Raw genomic sequence first — 26,635 nt, 5'->3', positions numbered from 1 at the left:
GCAAAATTCTTAAAGTTAGTTCACTACTAGTAGCGATTGATTCAACTCTTCAACCTTGCGGCAGTGCTCAAAATGATTAACTCTCAGCAGGAATTTTCGAAGAAAATAAACTGTTTGCTGAGGAAGTACATGCTCACCGAGTCTTATGTTTACTCGAACTGCGGTCGCAACGCGTGTCCAGTTGGGACATGAAATCATGCAGGCTAAACGTATTTTGTCAAGTGCAGTGTTTGTAAAGCACAGAATTCACATGTGCTGCAGCAGACCTGTTGCGGCCATCGGAACGGCGGAAGCGCAACGAGATCGTAGTGCCTTGATTTTTTCTAGTATACCTAGTCAAGTTTCACTAGATCAAAGGTTCCTGGAGCATCTTCTGCCTAGCAACTTTCCAACAGATTCTAGGACTTTCTCCAAGTCGAGTGAAGAGAAAGATATCAAATGATGAAACCCTTTCATTAGCATTTTACGATAAGATGGACCAATCAGATCAACTGAATACGAAGAATACCATTAGCTAATCAATCACCAGTCATTCAAGGATAAAGCAGTGTTGTCACTATCATGTGGTAAGGCTAACAAAAGAGTGTAAGTGAAAAACAGTGCATCATGAAATTGTCGATTTTGAAACCTCTCCATGTAGGGATGGAGTATGGGGTCTAGTTCACGAGTATGAGCTTGAATATGTACGTTCCATTCTCCTTGGGAATCCAAAAAGCCGTGTGAGACAGCCGGGTATGATGCATTTCTGGACTAGTGGAAGGATGGTGGAACTCTGATAGGTGTTGAAACCCAAACATTTTATGATTCGCTACCTTTAACTCTTAATAAATATTGACTATGGGCGGTCCGCAAATGATGATCGCTATGCCGACAATCAATACCTATCGAATACGACGGGCCATCGCCAGACTTTATCGGGGATGACAGCTCAAGGTGTAGCAGAAAGGGGGTGGGGCACTGAGCCAGGATGATAGGATATCATATTATTGTGTTAACATCTCTGAGTATAAATAGCGAGAAATCGGTGAGATCCTCCATTTTCAATTCTACTTAGTTACTCGTTCGAAAGATACTAACCAAGCAATGGCAGTGGCACCTGTTTGTGAATTATACCAGAGGGAATTAGACGAGGCCGTAGCAACTCTTCGGCGTCGTGGACTCATCTCCGATCAGAACTCTCGCAGCACCCGTTCCAGAATCAGGAGTTCACGACGTCAAGCTGAAGAAAGATCGCAGAGCTTTATTGAAACTATGCAGGAAACAGTGAGTTTCCGAATTCGAAATAGTTTCAGCAGAGAAAAAATTCTAGGAACTATGTTTAGAGCCATATCCGAACACCACACAAAGCCGTGATCGAAGTACTTACGTGGGGTGCTGTGTTGACCTTCCTTTCTCATATTGGTTCAAGTTTCGGATCTCATGTAGCGAGTCCTTTTCTGCAAACAATATTTGACAAGTCTGGAGCAGCTATATTTGCATATATTATACTGCCTATACTCACTAAAATGACAATTAGAAGAGTACGTCCTGCTTTTCAGCGAAAATAAGACCATAAACAATCTTTTCGGTCACTCTACGTCTCTTTTTCAGCACAAGCGCAGAGGTATTGATGACAGCACAATTCGGTTCATGCTGCTTATGTCGTCCTTAATGCAAGGTGTCGTGTCCGGCTACGTGATCGACAGTACATATCTCAGTGGCGAACCACTTGCTTTTGTCACCCCACTCGCGATCGCTCTTGCTTATGCGGTACGTTCTGTTGAGAAATGTTCTGTACATCTTGATAGTCGAATCCGTACTTCCCCTCATCCTTGACAGAAGACGTCAGAAGACTTGAGCCAGAGTACAAAAAAAAAAGATCCAGCGTCAACTTAAAGTTTAGCAGTTAGCGGTGTTTCAAGATAATGACATAACAGTTCAGAAAACCACTCAAAACAGGTGGATTTGTTGCCTACATCACTGCTGCATCGATGTGCTATCCCTTCGGCTTTTAAAGGGATCACCTCACGAATCTGAAGTAGTGTGGATTCCCGATGAAAAAACTCTATACGGGGTCGTAGATTGCGGAATCAGGGGTGGCTCCACTCATCTCTCCCTAACCGCAGTGAAAAAAAAAAACGGCGTGAAAGACTCCGTTTTCAGACTTCAATTGCAACGTTCCACTGTTGTATACGTATCGCATCGAACTACTCAGCGATCGAAGGCGAGTAAGTTCTCCTCGACAGCCAGTTCAAGTGAAACCTACGAAATAGGCTGTTAAGGGGAGCAGAACGTATACGTATGGAGGAGCGTTCTAACGTTCCTCGTAGAAACTAAAGCGGTTCCCACGCCGTTTTTGTGGTCGCGCATACTACAATTCCATCTCTAGCTGTTGCCGTGGATTCCCTCACCATGTCAGATTTGAGGCATGGTGCCTTCAAACCTTCGAGAAGATGGTTACCAGTTCACGGTCTTCTTCTCCGTAAAATCCTTATGACTGTGACAACAACAAACGCTTCTTTGAAACGTTCCGAGAAAAAAAAGGAAAACAGAATAAATACGCCACTGAACCGAATTAACTTTTTTAGGGTGAAGTGAAGTCAGTGTACACAAGTCGTCTCTCACTACTGACGGCCTGCATGGCAACATCGTTATTCGCAAATCTCGCTATTGGGCAACTAATGGATGCCGTAACGAAGACCTATGAGATCATGGCGATTATCTATAGCGCTGCGGGAATGGCCACCATGCAGTTGGTTTTCAAAAATGTCAAAAAATCGGTAATTATTCACAATTTGCCCTACTGTCGGTAATATACAAATCCATTGATTTTTGCACTTGTTCAAATTTTTAGGGTACTGGACATTATGAACAATTCTTTCTCCTCCAATCTTTTACATACATAAGGGGACTAGCCTTCTTGATTTGTGGATACTATAGGTAAGTGCTACATAAATATTTCAATATTTCAACGAAAAAAAGTGTTCTCAGGGCGGATCTGACCTACACACGACCATGGTAGAAGGTCAAATACGACCATTGACGAAAAAAAATCTATATGTATCCAACCGATAAAATCACTGAAAAGTTGTATTTTGCCTTATTAGAATAAAGCAATGGGAAATGTTGTGTTCCCAAGGACCCTGCAACAAACTTGTCACTATGACCTAAAACTTGCACCAGATCCTAACCAGTTTCCTCAAAATAGGCGTGAGAATCGGGCTTTTAAAAAAAGTAGCCTCACTTTGGCAGATGACCTCGTTTGCAGAGCGGTCATTCACGGAGAGACAGGTCTTCGGTTGCATGGAAAGTTATTTACAGCTTTGTAACTTGTCCGCCCCTATTGGACATAGTGTGTTGATGGGAGCTGTGTGCACAATAACCACAGAGTGTATAAACGCAATTAACACCGATCAAAGACACAAAAAAATATCCAAAAAAATAATATAGGTTTAAATAGAAATATACAGATGCCAACATATAGGACACTTTATTACTTTCTCACGGTTGATACACTGTTAAATATAATAACTACTGTCTACGGATTCTGTGAGTAAGAAAAAAACATCGAAATAAGGGATGCTGCAATTTTGGGTGTTAGCCAGGAGAATCCAGAGGGACTGAGATGTGCAGGACGAACGTAGCGTTTTCACGATAACTCTAACAGTAAGTATCGTTCTCAGAAGAGGCGATTAGACAACAAAAAATTAAGAACTTACACATTTTTCAAAGAAATACACACAAATAATTAAATTTTCATCGAATTCTTATCCTGCGAAAGCACTTAAAATAGTGCAAATGTCTGCTACTAAGAGACGAACGGTTTCTTTTCTTTTTATTGCGGGTCGTAGCAGAATAAACGGTAAGTAATTTCCAATTTTACGCTACTCACACACATACTGTCCAAACTTTTCAGTCGCGCGATGTGTGCATACGTCACCGTAACCTACTCATTCTAAACAAACACAACAAACCTGCTGAGCTCCGGTCAGAACATAAGCCGTAAACGATACTAGAATTTGACTGGAGTGATATATCTGTGAGTCAAGGACAAAACATGAACTTTCCAACGGAAAACGCTTTTTTAACGCAGAAAAAATCGAAGGAAACGAGAAAAAACATAACACTCGAAGTGACATCATACAAAATCTTTCTGTCCCCACCATGTCTCGAGCTGATTGGTTTGCGACCAACCTACTTTGAACAAGTTGTATAGACGAACAAATAAGCTAAATAGATCACCATGGGAATGCGCATTTTGTTTCTTAAGCTGCTTTAAAACATTAGATGTTGCAACATCAAACATTGATTCACTGGAGAAGAACGAGAATGATATGGTACTTCGTTATTTGAAGCTTCACCTTGAATTCGCCTCGTATGTTTGTAAAGCGTTGGTGCGTGCAACGCAGTTGGTAACAACCTCCAATGCGACTACGCGATCTATGATTTGGAACCGCCCTACAGCTAACCTAGCCCTTGACACCTTCGAGGTCGATAAATTGGTACCAGACCTATCTTCGAGGATAAGAACATTGACTTGATAGTCGAATTTAAGCAACAGCCAAGATTGTTAACAAACTTTATTAAAGGCTAACGTTTCGGCGTTGTCGACTTCGTCAGAGCCTGGAAAGTAAGAACATTTGCAATATATCCTCTCAAATGCCTCATCCAGAACAAGTCATCATCCCCTAGGATATTAACACCCGGAAACAAAAACCGAAAAAGCCCAAATCGTTGTGCCCACCTCAGTAGCCGCGTTGCCGTGATGTTAGCGGATATCCGCGTGGCGCAATCGCTCCGCTGATACTAATTAGGATGCGACCCGCATATGACCCCGTAGATCAAACCCGCAAAGGTCTTGATACAGAGCCAGCTCGTTGGTCACGACTAAGCACTCTTCCTTTCTATTCATTTTTGGACCTTTTGCATTTATCCAAAACGCTTCTAAAGTTCTGCGAGCTATAATTTCGGGTTCGTACGATAGAATTGTGACAGCTATGCAGAAAGGAACGTTTTCATGACATTGTCTGCGGTGACTGATTGACTTGATACCTCGGCCAGCCCCAGCAAATAATTGTACATTGTACAGGATAGACACTCGTTCCCAAATCTTAAACGACTTCGAATTGAAGAGAACGCGTAGGTGTATGCCAAGCGCACTGAATATCACTAGACTCTTTATTTTTACGTTTTTAAATCATGCACGAAATTATAGAACTGTCTTTCCGCCATTTCTTCTTAGGACGCTTTTGTTCTGAATGTAGATTCTTCAAGCTGATATTCGTTACTAATCGATTCTTGTACATGCATATCCAGAACAGAACGAACTTTAAAAAAAAATGCTAAATATCGGGTTTAGTACATTGAGAATCGAGAGTATTGTTACTCTGGTAAACTGGTGACTGTTATTCATGAAGAGTGCAGAGAAATGGAGAGCTCGGAAGAGAAAAAGAATGCCTGAGAATCTTCAGGGATTCAAGTCTTTGACTTCTTTTTCTTCTGATTTTTCTCTTCATTCCCTGATATTTTCAAAGAATTTTCTGGAATTATCGAAGTTTCCTCAATCGAGGTTTCCTACTCTAATCTAAAAGTACACAATATTCATGTAAATTACTACAAGAGGCCTTGGCTTGTAAAGATGTGTCGGAAATAAATAACTCATGCACGCACCCCAATAAAAACCTTTTGTGTTATAACAGTGTTGTGTTTGCCCTCCACGCAAAACTGCATTCCAAACTAGTAATAAAGCGGATTTTGCGACATTCACTCTGTGCAAATACGAATCGTGACTGGTGTTCTGTCGCGGCTAATTGGTCCTGGATAGATTTCAACACGAGGCGTGGCTCGAACTGTGACCTCATTCGTGAACGCCTATAAAAGGTACGAACAGAGATTCTTGAGTTCTTTTCGTTCTATCATGGAGTCACTTGTCCAGATATTGTTATTTATAACTGTTGTCGAAGCGCAATGGGGTTTTCCTGAATCAGGATACAATTTTCAACCCCTTCTGAGCAATAGTATGAGCCAACCACAAGGGTATCCTGGTGGGTTTGTTGGCCTTGTTCATAGTGAATATTGTTCAAAGTAGGTTTTTAAAGGTGCCGTCTATGGTGGAGCAGGGCTATCCACCTCGCAAGGAATAAATCCAATGGCATCTGATCTAGGTAAAAGACTGATCACCCTTTAGATATTTCTGTTGTTCCTTAACGATGCACAATTTAGAACTTTCTTAATTTTCGAAGTTTAGGAATCTTGTCTTTCATCAACAATCCATTTGAAATTGTCTGCAGAGCCTATTTCAGCTCCACAATTCGCTCAGTTCGGGTCTCCGTATCAAAATTATGGGTCTCAAAGCCTTTCCATGGAACCCACGAGTATTCTTGGTGGCTCTCGCAATGTTTTTGAGAGTCATCCACTTCTACTTCCCAGCCAAAACAGACCACTTCGACAGTTCACATCTCAACCGGGCGTATTTGGAGTGCAGACTCCCGTCCAGAGTTCCTACGGCCAGACAGGTCTTGCTGCATCCGCATTCGATGCTTTTAGTCCATTCCAGGCGGATGACTATACTGGAAGCGTGCAGAAGCCAGTAAGAATGATAAGTGCAATGAATCGGAAGTATACGTTATTTCATTGTGTTATTCAAATTTTGCAGGGTTCCATACCTCCATCTGAACCCATACGAGTCATACCTCCATTTCTGAAAGACCGAAAAAAGGAGGATCAGGACAAGGTAAGTTTTCCCACGAGGTTCCCACAAAAGTAGGATGGTCTATGTAGAATTCTTATTATTCCCAATATGATTGTGTTGATATTGCTTGGACGGGTCGTATCGTCTCGTTTTTTTTTTTTTTTTTTTTTTTTTTTAAAAACCCCAAAAAAAAAACCCAAAATGGGGGGGGTTTTTATCTCAAAAAAAAGAAAAACCTAAAAAAAAAAGAACCATGTCCACAAATGTTTTAAGACTTATTAAACATTCTAAAATATTGAAATAATGCAAATTCTTCTGTGTACTGTTATCATAAATGATGCTCTTATTAGCGCGGCCCTATAAAATTACTAGATCTTCGATCTTGAATCTAGTTGAGTCGTAGATGTTGAGAATCCCTGCGCGGCAGACGACGCTCTCAGTGGGAAATTTACTTCGTGTAACGGTCCTCAGTGAGCTTTGACTGGAAAGGAAGAGAAGAAACTCCCGCTACTTTTCTATACAATAAGACTTGGAAACGAAAAATACTGGCCAAACAATCTTTTCTTTCACTGTTCTTTCCAGACAACAACAACAGATAGGCAACAACAGACAGGCTGGGTTTAGAAACTGTTGTTGTTGTTGCTAATGCTATTATATTTATTTCAGTTTTATGCTATTGTGCAGCATCCAACATGGTCTGCATCAGAAAAGACTGCGAAAATCGACGAGCTTATCCAGACATTGGATGAGGACGTGCAGGTTGGTTGTAGGAGTTATTGAGCTTTAAATTAGTCACTACATCTGGGGGAAGACTGAGAAACACCCTGCAAGGTCATTTCAATGGAGATCAATTGCAAATATTGAAACCACTGATTTCCACGGTTACTCAGAATATACTGGTAGCACGAAACCTGGTACACTAACGGTCTAAATTCTTTCCAGAACATTTACGGTAGATATCAACGTGCCATGAATGGTGATCTGACAGCCAAACGTCAAAAGGTTCACGAATCGGTGGCAGAAATGTCCCCTGAGGCTCAACAGCAATTTCAAAAGGTGAACTAGAAAACTGTACTTTAGATGCCTTTGAGCAGGAGCCTTTTCAATAATTTACTCACTGATCTAGATAGAATTACTGTATCAATTTGTCTAGAGACACTTACCATACAGATCCATGTAAAATAGGAAATTTTTCTATTGTGAAGCTGAAGTCAAAAAAGGATCTGCTAGAGTTGTAGTTTGAGCTAAGTCACCCTCACAAGGGATACGGTTGAGATCATTCAGTTCTTTCTTTTAATCAACCTAATTGTTAACGTTCAAACCTGATGTGACAAGGTCGTTTCTAAAATTTTGCTGCCTTCGCTGTACAGTGAAAGTTACAGAAAAAGCTAGTCGGGGCACAAATCCCTCGAATAACACAGAAACTACAAAATGTCATACAGTATTACTAGTTTGTGTCTGCAAAATTGCTCACTGTTCACTGTCGAACGCAAATTTTCTCCTGTACTTCCTGACACGTCTCCACCCTCTTCCACAGCACTCACTCTTTCGGTGTTCGTTCATGATGATGATATGAGTGACCCTAAACTGCCAGCGAGCCGGTTGTTCACATCACGACAACAGGCTCACGAATGCTAAATGAGTCAAAAATTGCTGCAAAACGAGACACGGACGAGTTGTTCGGCTATCCGGATGGCGACAAGGTCATGGACACCGGTCACTAGCATGGTTCATTGGTTGAACGAGAAACAAGAATGACTGCTAGACTGTATTAAGAACACTATATTTTAAAATAATATTTCAGGTCTCTGCGTTAATGACCAATCCACAGATTCCAGAACAGGAACGACTTCAGAAAATTCAGGATTTGTATGCAAAAATTCCAGACACTATTAAGCAAGAATTCGATTCGAAATTCATTGGCTTATAACTTACTGGTGTGTTATAATGATCTCCAAGATATTTTCTATTTCCATGGTCTTTCAACTACCGATCGCAACTGAAGCCAGACCTCTCTGTCTTAATAATATGTTTCGTGAAACGCGGTTATTTGTGTTGATATAAATATACATTTTCATTTTTTATTAGTTTATAGATATTTTGACGGAGACATAAATTTCAAATACTGGTGTGTTAGTGTCATAGTTAAAGATGCCTTAGGAATGAAATATGAATCCTTCTATAAGAATTCTTACAGAAGGAAGCGATAAAACAAACAAAAAAAACAAAAGGAACAGGTCAATCGCACCTAATCATGTGAGGTTATTTGGAGCCAAAAAACAGCCCCTCACCGCTCCTCATATTGTGGCAAGTTTGTGATTCCTTCCAACTTTACTATCTTGTGGGTCGTCGCGTTGATCGACAGGACCAGCTGAGAACACTGCAGTCTGAAAAAGAATATTCCATGACTTCTATCCGACATTTTGCACTAAAAACCTAAATTCAATGGGTGAATGAGAAAATTAAGCCACTACAGTAAATTAAGGTTGTACGTTGACAACATAACAACCTTTCCGCATAGTGGAGTGAAATACTAGTTTTTACTTCCAGTCATTTTCCATCATTTTCATGAATCGGTGGGTGTTATGCCAGCTGGATCAGCGTTTATCTATGTGTTGGTATTCGAATGAACGCAACAGCATCTTGGGTTCGTACGGATAATCCTAACCGCAATGTCCCGTAAATAATCATACCGAAAAATACCGGAAATGTAAGCGGTTAGAATTTTAGACATTCATAGAAGTTTTATGTGCCAGTTCCTATAAGATGGCCAAGAAACAAAACATAAGTAAATCCCTGAATTTATAGTTAAGAGCCATTCCTCCCAAGCTGTATGATTTACACATTGCGGTACGGTTAGTAGGGTCCTCAGCTGAACCATAGTCCTTTCATTATTTGATGGCTATGCAAACACACAGAAGTTGTGAGCGGGCGACACCTGTCAATGGCCTGCACCTAAGCGTCAAAGAGGCATTCATTTACCTCAAATCTCCTACTGTGGAACCTACAATTCGCCTATTTCCTGTATTTCTCTAACAATCCGACCCCTTGAAGTGATTTCCAATGCAACTAATTTTGATTGCGTTCTTCATAATGAGTGCTGCTGCATCGTCAAAATTGTCGGTGACATTAAAACCATTCAATTTGGAACAAGTAGCGTTGGAACCAGCTCCAAAACCTCGCTTTCTTATGAATGCAACATTTGCTTCTATTAAAGAGTTCATGGCAATTTACAGGACTCCAGCAATTTCACAAATGAAAAAGGTGCGAATGTTTACTATTCAATATGATCACAGTAGCTGCTAGATAAAGCTTTGAAGGAAAAGAAACTATTGCCTTACTAGTGCAAAAGAACAACGCTGAAAACAAATATGATAACTCCGTAGTGTTTCCTCAAATTTCCCTCCGAAATCATTGTCGGAAATGATTTCGGAAGGAAAACTGGGGTTTTTTTGGGTCACAGTAATCTTTTTTAAGTAACAAAAACCGCAAACTGCAACATTATTGAAGCTACACTAATCCTACCGCATTGAAAAGAAATCTCGTCAAGATTTCTAAGCTCAAGCCTGTGTGACACACGTTCGATGTCGATTCTTCGATCAAAGATTCAGAACTAGTAACTTTGTAAGATTATTTTCTGAAAGCTCTTAGAGCGGCTGATGTCATGAAGCAGTAACTATAAACGCAGCTACCACTTTCCAGTGGTACAGTAATAAACTAGATCGTCTCTAAATATTAAAGTACCAGTTTCCGGAAGAAAAGAGAGGTAAAATATTTTCTGAGTTTGAACATTTAATATGTGAAACAAAGGCAGTATATAGTGCTTTAAAGGCATTATGATTCTCATAAAGTAACCCACCTACTTGAATTAAAATCATTGTTAGAAAATAAATGAAACTTTCTATAGAGATTAGGGAAGAAATTATCACATTCCTAAGAGTTTAGTTCAAAGTCATTTTATCTTAGGTAAGTGAGCTAGATGTACTGGTTGGAACACTTCGTCCAGAAGTTCAGCAATCTTACCAATCCTACAAAGCTGAAGCATTGCTCCTGAAGCTCACTCAAGATGAGAGACTGCAGGAGATTGCAGAAAAGGTAATGACTTGGACTGTCATCGTTTATTCACAGTTTTTCTTTTGCTGCGGTTGTGTGTGCTGCTCGCTTGCGTTTGTTGCACAAACGGAGGACATTTCTGCTAGAAGCAAGACTATCTTTTAAACTTTAAGATCAAAACAATCACCACCAAATTGATAAAACAAGTGATTGTCAACTCGCGGAAAATTATGCATTACGACGTCACGAGTGTTAGACGCTGAGTGAAGCGCTCGGACAAACGCAGCAAAAACAATTAGAGAATTTCGCTCCGTATCGTTTTTATGGTTTTCACAGTTTTCATTTTCTTTAAAAGACAACCACTCATTTCTATTCAGGCTCATTACACCATGGTTCATCTGGCAGCTCTTAAGGAAAGTAAGACAATTGGAGCTAACGAACACAAGAAACGCCTCGAAATGATATTCTCTGAGTTCTCAGATTTTATGGTTAGTGTTTCAAATCTCAACTTGGTTCCACTTCGGTAATGTGGTCGAGTTTGTGAAGAATATATTGAAAATTTAAGGTGCAAGCCGTTACTGATGAAGTGGCGAATGCAGTCGACCTTATAATGCGTCAAATGTTACGTGCACTATTATTCACTGAAAAGATGACTCAGAAATAAACATTAAGCGTGAAAAGTTATTAAGGTGTTCTCCATGCAATGAATCAACAGGTCAATGGGATGTTTATTAGTAAAAGTTAAAAAGAGGCGAACAAGGCTAAAAATAGGGAAGCAGAAACGCGGTGACAGCATGCAGTACGAGTCTCGTAGATTCAGGAAAGCAATGATGACATTAATCCGAAATGACAAAACACGAAATTCTTCTTTTATTCGTGAAATGCATTTGGATATACCCCTAAAACTATACCCTAAGGTGTACCCCCTAAAATTATATAACATACCTGGTGATCTACTTGAAAGGAAGGTGACGAAACGGTCAGTTAACATTTCCATTGTGACAATTAGCTGTAAGGTCGAAAAGAAGAGGAATCTTATTATCATCTTTTGACGCATATGTCACAGTACCATGATCTATTGCTGTCCGGAAGTAAAATCAAGAGAATAAATAAGTAAAAGATAGATAAATAGAAAAATAAATTATTGAGTACTGTACCGAGAAAGGTGCGAAGGAAGGCAGAATTTCGACTAGACGTTGAAAGTGGACGAGCCGCAAACGATCGCGGGAGGTTCTCGTACACCAACCGTTCAAACTGGCAAAGTTTCTGGAAGGAGAAGGAAGTTCTAAGCACAACTTATCTGAAGAAGTGACACAAATGAAATGTTGTGGTTCAAACACAGATGATCTCGTTACTAAGTTATTGCACCGTGTTTCCAATGGAGGACGAGGCAAGTCGTTCTCATTTTGCACAAGACTAAAGTTCACAAAAAACGACTCTGCTAAGCAAACCTCACCTATTCCGACCTTGCTTGCTGCTTTCTCTCTAATTCTCTAGTAAATAATAGATTAATCCTAGTAGAATAAGAAAAAGATCATTCAAAAACGATTGTTCTCACCTCAAGAGCACTATTAATTCACCAGTCGTGTGACGAAACGGTACGTGCAAGTATGTACGTTAAGCAACTGTAAAATAGTTAATAGCTGCTGAAAGTGTGAATGAAAACAATAACGTATGAACTATACGTATACACCACGTTTTAAATAATAACATACTGTAGTTACGTCAAATTAGTGATATCCTATCATGGAGAGCGACCAGTAGGGCAGATACAATGGACGTCGTTGTTGCCCATTTTGTCGATGTCAATTATGGATCTGCCTATAAAACATAAACATCTGCAAAGGTTAATAGTTCGAATGTTCTTTTGTCTTGAAACCTCGGCATATTCTGTCTGTGTTTTGCTATAGTGTGCCTGCGAGGTTTTTAGATGGAACCTTTATTTGCCTGACGTTTCGGCTTTTTCGCCGTCTTCAGAGGCCTAAATAGAGGATGACTGGAACAATGCTACGTTTATCCCATCAAGTGCCACACCACCCTGGGTCAGTGTTTCGATAATCGTTCAGGGTAGCGAAAACAGAAACCCTCTACATTGAAAATGGTCTTACGTTTTACTCCACCGGATGTGGCGCGGCTGGTTGCACGCACTTCTCACTCAGTGTACCAGCGAATGAGTATTACTGCGTGTAGATCACCAGCGACGATATAGATGATTTGATCTACACACAGAATATCAGGCGGTTATAGGTCACAGAGCGGCCAGGAGCGTGGTGAAACCTTTCCTGGTACCAGTCATCGCTACAGTTTGCGACGGTCCCACCTCGGTTCCAACCGCTGCCTTTACCGCGCCGCTTCGAGCCCGTGCGCAAATGCGCCGCAGTTACACTCGTGATTCACGTCGTTTTGACCCGACTATAAATGACTTACACAATACTACAGATTAATTGGGATTTTCAAGACATCGCAATCTTCTGGGATATCATTCGACGAAATATAGCCCGATCTCCTGGTAAATGGATAAAATAACGGGGTCCATCAGTCGTTATGGGGAAGCCGGAACGCGTTCAACCATCTCATTTGTCGAACACGCACCATTTCCTTGAGCGATTACGCAATGCGAGAGCTGAGGGCAACTGCGTAATAGAGTCTTTTGATGTAACCTCACTCTACACGAATGTGAAAAACAGTGAGGCGCTGCAAGCTCTCTCTGAGATGATAGATTTATATGGTAACAACTTGGAAACATATGGACTAAGTAAATCTCGCATAATAACGCTTATCAAGGAATGCCTGAATTGTAATATCTTCAGGTGGTCAGGAAATTATTTCGCGCAACTGAGAGGGCTAGCAATGGGTCAACGATTAGCACCAGTACTGGCGATCTGCTTCATGAGCAGAATCGAAGAACCAGTGCTTTCGCGTAGACCAATAATGTATTGCAGATATATTGACGACTGTTGCATCATAACATCAACCCAGTCCGAAATGGACGAGTGTTTCCGAATACTCAACCAACAATCGCTATATATAAGACTCACACGAGAAACCCCAAAAGAAGGATGGCTTCCGTACCTCAACACACAAATAAGTACTTCAAACGGCATTATTAGAGTAAAGTGGTATCGCAAAGAAAGTTGCAAGAACATCATATTGCACGCCAAATCTGCACATCCGACTGCAGTAAAACGCGCAGTGATTCGAAATATGTTCAAAACCGCTAGTGAAGTATGCACTGGCAACCAAGAACGACACGAATCACGAAGACTAGCCTTGAAAATCGCATGTGCCAATGGCCATACAGTACGTCCGCATCACCGAAGAACCCGCACTGTAAATAGCAATATTCCGCGCGAAAACCAAATTTCTCTTTGTCTTCCTTTTATCTCTGACAGTGTCAGTGCCGCTGTTCAGCGCAGCATTATCCAAGCACAATTACAAAATGACGTGATCTTGGTAAATATCCCAAATGCAAACATCAAAAGCCAGCTTGTTAGAAACAGACTATATGATAGACACTGCATCTGTGAAAGATGTGTTATTTGTCCTTACGGAAAAACAGGCGACTGCGCGAAAATGGGGGTAATATATGAGATTGAGTGCTTGATATGCAATGCAACTTACGTTGGGGAGACCGGTAGGAATCTTGGAGTGAGGATTAATGAACACATGGCCGGAAAACGACGAAAAAGTTTGATAGCACCACTAGGAAGACACAGACATGAGGCCCACAACGGGAACGATTACGATGTGAAATGCGTTATACTGGCTCACGAAACAGAAATATCGGCAAGGAAGACGTTGGAGGCGTTTTTTATTCTTAAAAGAAACCCTTCAATGAATAATAGGAATGAATGCTTGTCCATAACGAATGAGTTCTTGCCACTTGTACCGCTCTGTGACCTATAACCGCCTGATATTCTGTGTGTAGATCAAATCATCTATATCGTCGCTGGTGATCTACACGCAGTAATACTCATTCGCTGGTACACTGAGTGAGAAGTGCGTGCAACCAGCCGCGCCACATCCGGTGGAGTAAAACGTAAGACCATTTTCAATGTAGAGGGTTTCTGTTTTCGCTACCCTGAACGATTATCGAAACACTGACCCAGGGTGGTGTGGCACTTGACGGGATAAACGTAGCATTGTTCCAGTCATCCTCTATTTAGGCCTCTGAAGACGGCGAAAAAGCCGAAACGTCAGGCAAATAAAGGTTCCATCTAAAAACCTCGTAGGCACACTATAGCAAAACGCAAAGATTAATATTTACTAAGATCCTTTAGAAAAAAAAAACCTCTACGTGATGGTAGTCCACAGTCTAAATTAAAACAGACTGAAAAGGACATAATAGGGAGACAAGGAAGACCTATTAAGAGAGCACAGATTAGTGGACATAACGGTAAAAGTAGATTAATATGATAGCAGAAGTAGAGGACCACGTCAGGATCGATTAGCTAAGCAGTTCTATTTCAGTAAAATTCAACACGAAGCCCGTATGCTTTGATTACACTCTTCTAATGATTTGTTTTTTTTTCAAAATGTTGGTATTAAGTGTTGATCCATTTCAAATTGAACACCTTGCACCTCGAATGACCATATTCTGAGCTGTCTACTCCTTCATAAATCTTGGACTCGCGTAGTGCGTGCTGCCGAGTTTCTCAGAACATCCAACGGTAACTACGAGACCACAACGAATGCAGCACAGTTGGTACGAGGTACGGCTGTCGCTGTACGGTCAATGGTGCGAAACCGCCCTAGAGCCAACTAAGTCTTTCAACTAATCTTCTTGACCACAGCCAATCAATCACACCAATGTATGAAGTCATTATCTGTGCTGCACAGCATAAACCACAAACGATACCGAATTGAAGTCGAACGCGTTCCGGCTTCCCCATAACGACTGATGGACCCCGTTATTTTATCCATTTACCAGGAGATCGGGCTATATTTCGTCGAATGATATCCCAGAAGATTGCGATGTCTTGAAAATCCCAATTAATCTGTAGTATTGTGTAAGTCATTTATAGTCGGGTCAAAACGACGTGAATCACGAGTGTAACTGCGGCGCATTTGCGCACGGGCTCGAAGCGGCGCGGTAAAGGCAGCGGTTGGAACCGAGGTGGGACCGTCGCGAACTGTAGCGATGACTGGTACCAGGAAAGGTTTCACCACGCTCCTGGCCGCTACGCTCTACGAGTACGAGCGCAATTGCATATGCGACTTCTCTCGAGACGTCATGTCGTTTTGACCCTGGTATAAATGCATCTACAACTGTCAAGCACTTATGTCAACACTACTTCTAGTATTATATATAATATTATTATTGTTTTAAGTAATACATTGAACGGGAACATCAAATCTGTTCTAAATAAGAATAAAAGTCGGTACAGTCGAATCAAAACGGCATGAAACTTGGTGCAGTTGCGTAGACGGTTACGATTCAAGCGGTGCAGTGAAGCGTAGCGACTGGGATCGACGAGGGACCCTTCCTAGCACCACTCATCCCTGCAGTTCGTGATGGTCCCACCTCGACCCCAGTCGCCTTCTCCACCGCGCCGCTTCGAGCACAGCGTCTAACGCAACTGTGTCGAGCTTCATGTCGTTTTAAAGGCATCACCCCACGAATCTGAGGTGGTACGGATTTCAAGTGGAGTATTCGTATACAGGATGGGAGACTATGGAGAGGTGGGTGATTCCGTCCATTTCTTCCTAATTGCCGTAAAAAACGGCCCGGAAGATACGACTTCAGGCGTACTGGGGCACTATTTTCTACTGGGAGTGTGACTGGAGCGCGCCAGCATTGTGCGGCGCCGCATCTTCCGGGCCGTTTTTTTACGGCAATTAGGAAGAAATGTACGGAATCACCCTCCTCTCCATAGTCTCCCATCCCGTATACGAATACTCCACCTGAAATCTGCACCACCTCAGATTCGTGGGGTGATGCCTTTAACTTGGCTATAGAACATAGTGAATGAGTGATAGCTTGTCCAGAAATAAGAACGGTGAATGCACGCGCTTTAAAAGATGCGGTATGAGGTAATAAAACAACGACGCGTTCATATTTCATCCGTGTCAGTCCCTCTAGATAGGGTGTCTCCTGAAAAGGTAATTAATCAAACACCTAAACACAATGAAGACAAGCGGAGCCTAAGCGACAGGGTGCCGTTGAAATAGCGGAAAACGTTTAAAAACATTTCAAAACGCGACTCCGAAGGAATACGTGAACCAAACGTGATTGTGCGGACGAGACGAGGGGTTACGTTCCTCTGAGTTGTTGTGACTGAGCCGTTCTTGGAAGCCGTCTGGTTTTGTTCCGTTTGTTGTAGGAATGAATAGTTATCAAGTTGAAAGTTGCTTATATTCTTAAGGTTCTGCCTGATGTCCGTCCGTTTCCCGAAGCTCTAACTTACCTTTTTCTCCTAGTAACGTAAGATTACATGTCATAGATCCTCTAAGACTAATGCCTACGCCTTAGGGTCCCGATTGATTTGATTATCGACTTATTCTGCTTTTCGCCACCCTACCTTTTGAACGGGTAGCATTCAGGGTTTTAGAAGTATTAACAAAAGATCATCGAGTTGAATTCGCTATTGTAGATTGATTAGTCTTTCGTCACAATCACGTCCTTCAATGATTTCTATGGGAGTTGCTGGGTAATCCAACATTTCCTTATTTAGGCTTTTTAGAATGTGTTCATACCTGGTTTTGGATGAGGTTGGGAAATTCCATGCTTTTGTTTACGATCACGATACAGATAACGTGTACTGTACAAAGTACCAATCTGCGCTGACATCTGCGCTGTTCGTGAGCTCAAATGTCTTCCGGAGGAATCGTGACTTTACAACTTAGTAGATGTGATGTTGCCTTATGCTGCTACAAGATGTTTACGTCTGCGAACGAACCCACCACTTTATCGAAGTTTTTATCGAAAGCTTTATGGTTTGCAGACGAATAGTCTATTTACAGAAAGAAAGCTGACTAGGCGAACTATGTACCGTCAACCTTATTGATCAATTATTACTGCAGAAATTGCAGCAAATGTTCAGTGGCCGACTTTGACAACTATAGCACAGAAGTAATACTTAAAACAAACAGAAATAGATAGAATATAGCTAAATAGTGGTAATACTGGAATTAGACAGTAGTCAAGATTCTCTATTTTTGAGATGGGATCTATAAGGAATCTGAGAACCTTGACCGGTGTCCTATTATGATCTTAAGTGACTTGAGACTTTAAACAACAGCATAACGTAGGGCAGCAATACTTACACAACGACACGCAGAATTCATGGACGAAATCCCCGCTCCACAAGTCGTACATGCGGCGCTGCGGCGTGATGAAGCAGAAGTGTGCGCCTGTAGTCGCGTCAAAACCACATGAAGTTCGGTGTAGTTGCGTAAGCGCCTGCGTTTGAAGCGGCGCGGTGGAGCGTAGCGGTTAGGATCGAGGGAGCACTCCTGCTAGCATTATTTGTTCGCTACACGTCGCGGTGGTCCCACTTCGATTCCAATTCGCAGTTCCGGTTGAGAACGTGGTGAGATCATCGCAAATTGCAACGATGAGCGGTTCTAGTGGAGCGATCCTAACAGCTACGTTCCACCGCACTGCTCTGTGCGCAGCCGCTTACGCAACTGTACTGAGCTTCATGTCGTTTGGCTCGACTATACAACTGTACAGCGTGTGTGAAATAAAAACGATAAACAGAAAAATGAACGCTGTAATGATTATTAGCTATTACTAGGGTAAGAATTACAAATGCAAGTTATTGCTGACAATGTCGATCATTCTCTTGATGTGAGAATGCTTAAAAGAGATACAGACGAAAGATCATGTAAATTAGGCGGACATCTCCAGTTGAAGACGGCGATGACGATGTGGATGGCGTGCTTTTCGTGCACGATGGCGTGGACGTACGAATGGCACGAATTCCATCACCATTCCGTCGGAATCAGTCTGAATTGAATTTCTAAAATTTTAGAAGATTTTAGTGTACCGTTTGAATGCGGAAATAGATTCATTCGAATGTCGAACATATTCAGCTCTGTTATCGATTCGATTCGATTGTGGCTAGTTGGAGAAAAGGGACGTGGGTCTTGCCGAGAAATAGCGGGCATCGCGGCAGACGCGTCGCGTCAACACGCTTGAACATGTTCGTCCCCTACTATAGTGGGGTCAAAACGACATGAAGAGCGTACGCAACTACGTACGGGGTTTCTCTCGAGGTGCTTCGGTGGGACGTTGTGGTTAGGAACGTGGTGAAACCCTTGCTGACACAACCCATGGTTGGGCTATGCAAGGGTCCCACCTCGGTTCCAACTGCTGCCTCCACCGCGCCGTTTCGAGCGCGTACGCAAATGCAAAGTGATTCATCTCGTTTTGACCCGACTATATATGTATAAGCGTCGATAAAAAACTACACTATTCTCACCGAATTCTTGTTTGGTTCGCTGTATCTGTTCGGGCATTGATGTTCCCATATGCAATGACCGAGAGCATTACGAACGAAGCCCTCCTTGCACAGACATCTCGGGAAGTAACATTTCGGATTGGTAGCATCGTGATAGCAGTGCGGCGGGCTTAAAATATCATGACATAGACAGGATTTTAATAACTATCAAAATCGTTCTGTACAAAAAATGCAATCATTTTTGCATTTTTGCAATCTGTTCGATTTTCGATGTCGTTGTTTTCATTTAAAAAAGAAATTTCTGTATGTAACATGCTTGATGGATGATTTGCTATCTGGCTTCTTATTTTTCAGATAGCTTCCTCCTTACCGGAAAATGGGAAAAGAGCAAGTGCGTTCCGACGCGGATCTATGAGTATGCAACTTCTATAAAATATGAATTTGAACTTCAGTAATCTCAGGTTGGTCGATTTTTTTGTTTCAATATTATTGTGAAGGGCGGGTGTAGCGCAGTAGCTAAAAGGTCGGTTTCAGCTACACGGTGAATGTTTCGAAACCGTCTTGAAACAAACCAGGCCTCTCATTCCTCCGGGGTCGATAAATTGGTATCAGACTTGTCTGGGAAAATAAAAACACTGACTTGATACATTGGTTGGTCCCGCAAGTGGTGTTTAGGCCAACACGCGTTTCAAAAAAAGCCCTTAACGATTACGAATTGCGGTAAAAACTCGTCGGTGCATTCAAGTGGATTGATACGTCAGTACCTTTATCCTTTTATTATTTTGAATTGTACAACTAAGCTCTCTTTTTTTGTCTTCTTCTTTTTTTGTTCTAATGTAACGTCTCTTGTTAGGACGAGACGAATATTTTCATAGTTACACGCGTGTAGCCATCCCTATACTCCTATTTTTCTCCTATTTGAGTGAGACTACAAATTGAAGTATTGATCGAAATTAGTCTTCTTAACGGTAGCCTGCGATTTCGACGTAATGTGGAACCTACAGGAAAAGCGTAGAGTTCGTATAGTAGATTGCAGAACCCAGTGATTTCACTCATCTTTCGCTAATCGTCGTAAAAAGGGCGTGGGAACCTCCTTAGTTCCTGCGAGGCACGTTAGAACGCACTCCTATGTTCACGTTCCGGTTTCCTCAGCAGCCTATTCATTCGTTTCGCTTGAGTAGACTTCTGAGAAGACATCATTAAAGGCATCACCCCACGAATCTGAGGTGGTGCAGATTTCAGGTGGAGGTGCGTATGCGGGATGGAAGACTATGGAGAGGGGGGTGATTCCGTCCATTTATTCCTAATTGCCGTAAAAAAAACGGTACGGAAGATGCGGCGCCGCACGAGGCTGGCGCGCTCCAGTCGAACTCCTTGTAGAAAACAGTGCACCAGAACGTCTGAGGCCTTCTTCCGGGCCGTTTTTTTTAGGGCAATTAGGAAGAAATTGACGGAATCACCCCCTTCTCCATAGTCTCCCATCCTGTATACGAATAGTCCACCTGAGATCCGTACCACCTCAGATTCATGAAATGATGCCTTTAATCTTCGACCGGAAGCACGTGTATGCGGCGCGTGCACAATCTGCACGATGCAACTGAAATCGTAGAGAAGGTGATCTTCTACGCCGTTATTTACGAAGAGAACATGCTGGATTCCGCAATCTAGCACTCTAACTCCATACTTCCGTTGTGAATTCCACCCCATGTCAAAATCGCGACACGCTGTCTTGAACATAGGCACTTCTTAGTCATTCGGTACCGATGTCAGACAGAGATTTCCTAGCAGACGTGCGGTCGTAGGAGACTTTTCACTTCATGAAGATCAGGCGCTTAGGAGCACGTTTGAAGTAAGCTCTGGAGTTGGATCAACCTTCCAGTAAACGTTCGAAGAGTACGGAAAGATTTCACCCTCTTTGTCCTCACTGTCGCCAGATCAACTAACCTAAAGTAGTCCCGCAGTTGAAAAATTTATGAACCTATTTCCTATAAAATGTGAATGAAGCGCCAGTAATTTAGGTCAATTATACATCACTCTGATCAGGAATGTCCATGATTTCCTGAACAGTAATTTCCAGAGAAAGTAGTCTTCTTAGGTAGCAGCAATGTTTTTTTTTCCGAAGGGCTACACTTACCGAAAAATCGCCTCATTTCTTCTTATCATTTCTTTAGCCGACCTTGTCGTAAAAACTAATTTGGCGGTGTTCTTTGATTCATTAACATTGCAGACATAGTGGAGAAAACCTTCGGAGATGTAAAGTGACACCCTTCACATCTCTGAATCTGCTACAAGAAAGAACAACGCTGCAAAAACGAAGACATTTGTCACTAGGCAGCAAACATAGCTCATTGTTGAACGACAGTTGTCCTTTTACCATCACCAACCTTATTAATTTCTATCTTGGCTAAGTGCGAAATATCTTTTATTATTTTTTGTGCATAAGTAACACCTACATCAAAGAATTCATCGTAACTAAAAGATTACATACCTGTACATATTATCACAGCTTTTATCGCAGTGCCTTTCTGGACCGCACGTCACGTGATATTCACGAACGCTACAGTATGCAGCATGCTTTTCGTTGCGAGCCGGATAGTGTGGAATTTGACGATGTAGCTGAAAAGCTTATGAAAATTTTCTAGAATCTTTCGATAAAATAAGGCTCTTCACAGTCCACACTACTTGTCAACAGAACTTTTTTTTTCCGAAATTTTTTGTTTTGATGATTTTCTTCAGCGAAAACAGGATTTTTTCTCTAATTTGACTGCTTAACGTAAAATAAATTCTGAAAACGCAAAAGAATTTCTTGTTCCTTCAGTTCTAAGTGGTAATCTTTCCGATTTTATGCATTTCTGTTATTAGAACAAGATCATAGATCACTTTCTAGAACTCCTTAAACATTAAAAGTGTTAATATTGCTCATCCTGCACGAATATGTAACATTGCAAGATGGATCTTCCAGAAAAAATCCCTAGTTTGCTCTCAAACATAAAATTTTGAAGGAAAACTTTTGGAATCATATGTGCTAAATTCAAAAAAAAAAAAACTTACTATATTCCATAATAACAAAGAAGCCCCTCTCATTTTTCAAATATAGATAATTTCCGTTTCTCTACTTAAACCAGGGTCCGTAGCGTGAAAAAGTAGATACAGCGTGATTTTTTTCCCGGATCCTATGCGCCTCCTTTTTGCTGACAAAAGCAGATCCTGAGCAACACTACACAGGAACCACCAGGCTACAAAAAAAGCTCTAAACACTTGTCATAATTCATAGGAATCCCTTCTTTTTTTCTGGTGAGCGAAAGTGACTGGGCATTTTTTCAGATGAAATTACACAAGAACAAAATGTCTGGACTAATATTTCAGCCGTGAAAAACGAGGGCTCCAGCTGTTTTTCTCTCAGAAAATGCTCAAAAAACTAAAAGGTGTCGATTACGGTTAGCTACTTTGTTTTCTCAAACCTTTTCGAAGCACGTTTTTCCTTTTCAGACGGAAAAAAGTCGGCGGAACTCAGAGAGAAGGTGAGTGAAGCAGATCCCTTTAAGACCCATATGTTTGTCCATGATTGTTGCTTCCATAGAAGCCATAGAAGCTTTTCCGAATAATCGCTCACATTCTAGGAACATTAATCAAAGTAGAGCAGGGGGAACCTCGGCTTCCAAAACAATAGTTGTGTAAGAGTCGCCAGTAAGAAAAAATTCTGCCAGTTCTTGCGCGAATCGAGGGATTAACATGATAATGAGCTTTAGTGAAAATGCCTCCGCCAGTGATAAGGCTAATCGGTGCCACCGAGTTCTCTTAGGCAGTTTTCGCAGAGAAATCGAAAAAAGTAAGGCTACCACAAAACAAAAAATTGCTTCTGTTTTGGAGGTGTGTATACATGATCGAACTCCTCGAAAAAATATTCATATACCCCACTGAGAATGAAAAAATACGCTCTCCACATTTTGCTCTACCAACCATCTGAGAAATACGTTCATTGTTTCTGGCTCTCAGAGCAAATTGTTATAATCATGTTTTTCAAAGGAAATTATGATTTTGATCAAATTTTCTGCTTCCGTTAATATCGTATTTTAACGATTAGAAACTCGAAATAGAAAAAATTCCAATGATGTAACATTCCCCTATCTTTTCAAAATCCTCTTATCCAATTGATGGCGCCAGAAATGATTGCAGACTTGCAAAAACCTGACACTTGGATTTTTTTCTAGCCGTGATAAGCCAGAACTAAGTTGCACTTCTGGGACATTTATTTAGATGAACGCATTCAGATAAAACAAATCGTCCATGGAATACTCCTAGGGGAAAAGTAGAACAGGCAGGAATATTATGACGTGGAATAAATTCATTTTCCTACTCTACGCAATTTTTCTGCTGAGGTGCGTCAAATTTATTCCGGATTCTCTTAAAATTTCACAGGTATGTGAACGTGTCTTAGAAAGGATCATTTTTGTTAAAATTTTTTCGAGCGGAATAAGGTAAGATAAGCGAAAAATTAGTATATATATAAAAATATGGTGAAAAAAGATGTTTTGAGATGGAGCGAAATCGAAAAAAAGAGGAATGAAACATTCTTTTCTACTAGTAAGAAGTAGCTTAAAAATTCCGTATAATCTAAAGGAAGAAGAGTGTAAAAGTTTCCGGAAGAACATATTTCACTTTGCCAGGCATTCTGTCCCTAAAAAACCCATTAGGGACGGCCACACATTCCACGGAGCCACTTGCTCCGACTTCTTGTCGGCGCAAGTAAAAGTGTTTGCCGTTTATTGTTCGCACATCCGTGTGAGCTGGACGCAATACAAACAGCTGCAACATTGAGATGGCGATTCCATAATAGAGGAGTTTGGTTTCATACATTTTCCTGTTTATCTACACAAAACAAGCTAACTAGGAAGTAGAAGAAGAAAATACTCCTCTTCCGTAATGAAATCTTGGGTACTTTTCTAAAGATAAGTGAATATTTTTCTTCGAATTTTCATGTTTTTTGTCGATGGAAATAATTGCTGCTTCTCATCCTAATGACAATTACCTTGTCGTCTCGATTGCACTCCAAAGTGGTGCTCGTCGAAAAGTTTACTAAATCTCTACGAGTCGATCCCGATACGAGCTGATTGTTGGCTAAACAAACGAGGAATGGTGAAGAGGTTTTCGGTGGTAATTCGGGCTCTCAAGTAGCTCCCCTCATTGCTTGACAACATCACCCAACGACGAGTTTCGCGCAGAAAAAAAAAACATCTGGAATCACCGATGATCCGGTGGTGGCTGGAAATTTGCAGAAAAACCCGAGAAACAGGGCGAGAAACATGATTAAAGAAACGCGCAAAAGTAACACTTTGTTGGAAATCGCTTCATTATAGGACTTCTAATGCGATAATAAATTTCTTACATCCAAAAACATACTCAAAGGCTGTTTACCCCTAGAAATTCTTTTTAAAAATTTGATATCAATTTGATTATGCACTAGTTAGCAACAGTGCTTTTTTTTCACCCGCAGTCAGTTAGATTTCAAACAATATTTTATTTTTTTAGTAAACAAATTTTTTTAGTTACTGTTTTCAATTTAGATGTTGTGATTTCAGTACCAGCTTTTTTTTAAGGAATAAATTATTGACTGATTAACATTTACGTCATTTTTCATTTCTTAGCGGCTTACTTCTATTAGCTTAATTTATCTCAGCCTATATGTAGAACAAGGAAGGTTCTATTTTCCTCAGTTTCTTAAAAGATAATATCGAGGATCGGATATAATTCAATGCTGTTTGATTAATTAGCAAAATCAGTTTGTAATTAATGTTAAGATTAACAAGTAGAGATAATAAAAAAAGAAATTTCAAGTGGTCACTCAATGGATTAATATTTCCTTCTTGTTTCTGTTCGCAAAATGTTGAGATTTATTTGATTCCCTCTGTATTATTCGCGTTATAAAATTAAAATTGTTTCACAGAATGCATCTCGAATATATTTCTTTACGAGTTTTAATCAGCTACTAGAATTCTGTTTTCTTTATAAAACTTTCGAGCACTTCCTAGAATCTCCAGATGTGATATATTTCTGGCATACGATTCAGGCATGCCGGAATTATTCTAGGAATAAGGAGATTTGCTGTTTTCTTTTAAACGCAATCACGATCTTGTACGTGATTCGTAGACCATGCTCAGTTTCCTTCGATCTTTCACCAATGGATTCTAAAACAAAAAAAAGAAGAAAGAAGACTGGCTGTGACAATTTATGAAAAACCAAGCAAGAATTTTTGATCTTCATTTTCATTTCCAAAGTAGTCCTCTTACCGTTTCTGTGAAATTTTTGGAATTCCTTCGAGAGGAAACTAGCAAACTTTAGAATAGTGCTTGACGAAAAAAAAAACACAAAATCAACGGAATATTGCAGTAAGTACTCCTAATGTATCATTAGTCGTAAGAAATGTATCTTTTGTTCCCAACAACAAAACGTGCTCCAAGGACAAAAACCGCCCCGAAGCTGCCTGCGACAAGGAAGCGCTTTGCTAGAACGTTCTGCCCATGCAATTGCGATTTTAATAAGATATGTTGCACGGTAACAGGATTTTAAAAATTCAATTGTTATTTCGAAACTTTTCATGAGTTCCAGGCTGAGGTGCACCTGCTACCGAATTGTGCTCCTGGGCAAAAGCCTGCTCTAATACTAACCACAGAAGCGAAATGAGGTTTATATGGATTTTTTGCTTAATAATAAGGACTCTACACCTGATCTAATCTAGGAAATAGTTGAATAGCAGAGCTTTAAAATTTCCGAAATAGCGTGACAATTTTTTAAGAGAGGTCTTCTTTACCAACGTCGTTCCTTACTTTCTAGGCATAACCACTTTTCCAAACGGAACTCACCCTTCGTCCATGGAAACGTCGTGGCATTATTCGCTGATGATGATGGTACCGATGCGGGGCAGCATCGAAAAGAACAAATATAGATAATAATAAACTGATTAGTAGAAGAAGTTGCCTCATTTGATCTGAAAGACGGAAACGTTCAGCTGAATTCAATGATTTTTAGACAGAGAATTAAATAAACACGATATTTGTCACAGAAATAGAATGTCCGTAACGCTCAGCGCTTTGACCTAAGCAATTCCAGGAATTTGTCCAACTCCTCACACTATCAGGACGCAATTTCGTCGCCCTCCTATTTACAACCTAAGAAAATTGCTGTACGATAACAAAGATAGCTAAAACAGCTAAAAGTGGTGCCGGAATAGAAATGGTCAAGAATCTCGAATACGATCAGTAGATAAAACTAGCTTGAGAAATTTAAAACTGGAAAAAATACAAAACGTTTGTGGGTGGACGACTTCTGTGCACTGAATTCGAGAGCAGTATCAGTGGAGGAAAATTCAAATATTTAAAGTGATAGGAATGAAAAAAAAACCAGCAGAGGCGGAGTCTAATTTTGAACGCAAAGTAATCTTATCTACGCGTCCACTCTTTAATTTACATAAAGAATAAAGAAAAAGCGTTAATCCATTGCTAACGGATTT

The 26,635-nt window shown here is 40.8% G+C and overlaps 3 protein-coding genes across 5 annotated transcripts; 2 read left to right on the top strand and 1 right to left on the bottom strand.

The window, feature by feature from the left end:
* Positions 1 to 1,083: 1,083 nt before the first annotated feature.
* On the top strand, positions 1,084 to 3,001 carry RB195_017345 (uncharacterized protein; the record flags this gene model as incomplete). The annotated part of the gene is made up of 6 exons (XM_064184302.1): positions 1,084 to 1,263; positions 1,323 to 1,520; positions 1,591 to 1,749; positions 2,568 to 2,759; positions 2,834 to 2,919; positions 2,971 to 3,001. 6 exons carry the CDS (start codon positions 1,084 to 1,086, stop codon positions 2,999 to 3,001), a joined length of 846 nt encoding a protein of 281 aa, XP_064040183.1.
* A 2,895-nt stretch (positions 3,002 to 5,896) lies between these two features.
* Positions 5,897 to 8,600, top strand: RB195_017344 (uncharacterized protein; the record flags this gene model as incomplete). 2 transcript variants are annotated; one of them, XM_064184300.1, is made up of 7 exons in its annotated part: positions 5,897 to 6,023; positions 6,078 to 6,143; positions 6,282 to 6,568; positions 6,635 to 6,712; positions 7,337 to 7,429; positions 7,613 to 7,726; positions 8,475 to 8,600. In XM_064184300.1, the coding sequence occupies 7 exons, from the start codon at positions 5,897 to 5,899 to the stop codon at positions 8,598 to 8,600; spliced, it is 891 nt and encodes a 296-aa protein (XP_064040181.1). The 2 variants fall into 2 exon arrangements, with proteins under 2 accessions (XP_064040181.1, XP_064040182.1); XM_064184301.1 differs by having other exon boundaries at positions 5,999 to 6,023.
* A 404-nt stretch (positions 8,601 to 9,004) lies between these two features.
* Positions 9,005 to 26,108, bottom strand: RB195_017343 (uncharacterized protein; the record flags this gene model as incomplete). Of its 2 annotated transcripts, XM_064184299.1 has the most annotated exons (8): positions 9,005 to 9,057; positions 11,669 to 11,732; positions 11,881 to 11,989; positions 12,092 to 12,139; positions 18,568 to 18,674; positions 19,150 to 19,297; positions 21,617 to 21,744; positions 25,989 to 26,015. In XM_064184299.1, the coding sequence occupies 8 exons, from the start codon at positions 26,013 to 26,015 to the stop codon at positions 9,005 to 9,007; spliced, it is 684 nt and encodes a 227-aa protein (XP_064040180.1). The 2 variants fall into 2 exon arrangements, with proteins under 2 accessions (XP_064040180.1, XP_064040179.1); XM_064184298.1 differs by lacking the exons at positions 9,005 to 9,057; positions 11,669 to 11,732; positions 11,881 to 11,989; positions 12,092 to 12,139 and having other exon boundaries at positions 18,558 to 18,674; positions 25,989 to 26,108.
* Positions 26,109 to 26,635: the final 527 nt, after the last annotated feature.

This window comes from Necator americanus, chromosome II (genome assembly GCF_031761385.1).
Source record: "Necator americanus strain Aroian chromosome II, whole genome shotgun sequence".
In the NCBI taxonomy this organism is placed as follows: Eukaryota; Metazoa; Nematoda; class Chromadorea; order Rhabditida; family Ancylostomatidae; genus Necator; species Necator americanus.
This window is presented reverse-complemented; position numbering and strand designations above follow the sequence as displayed.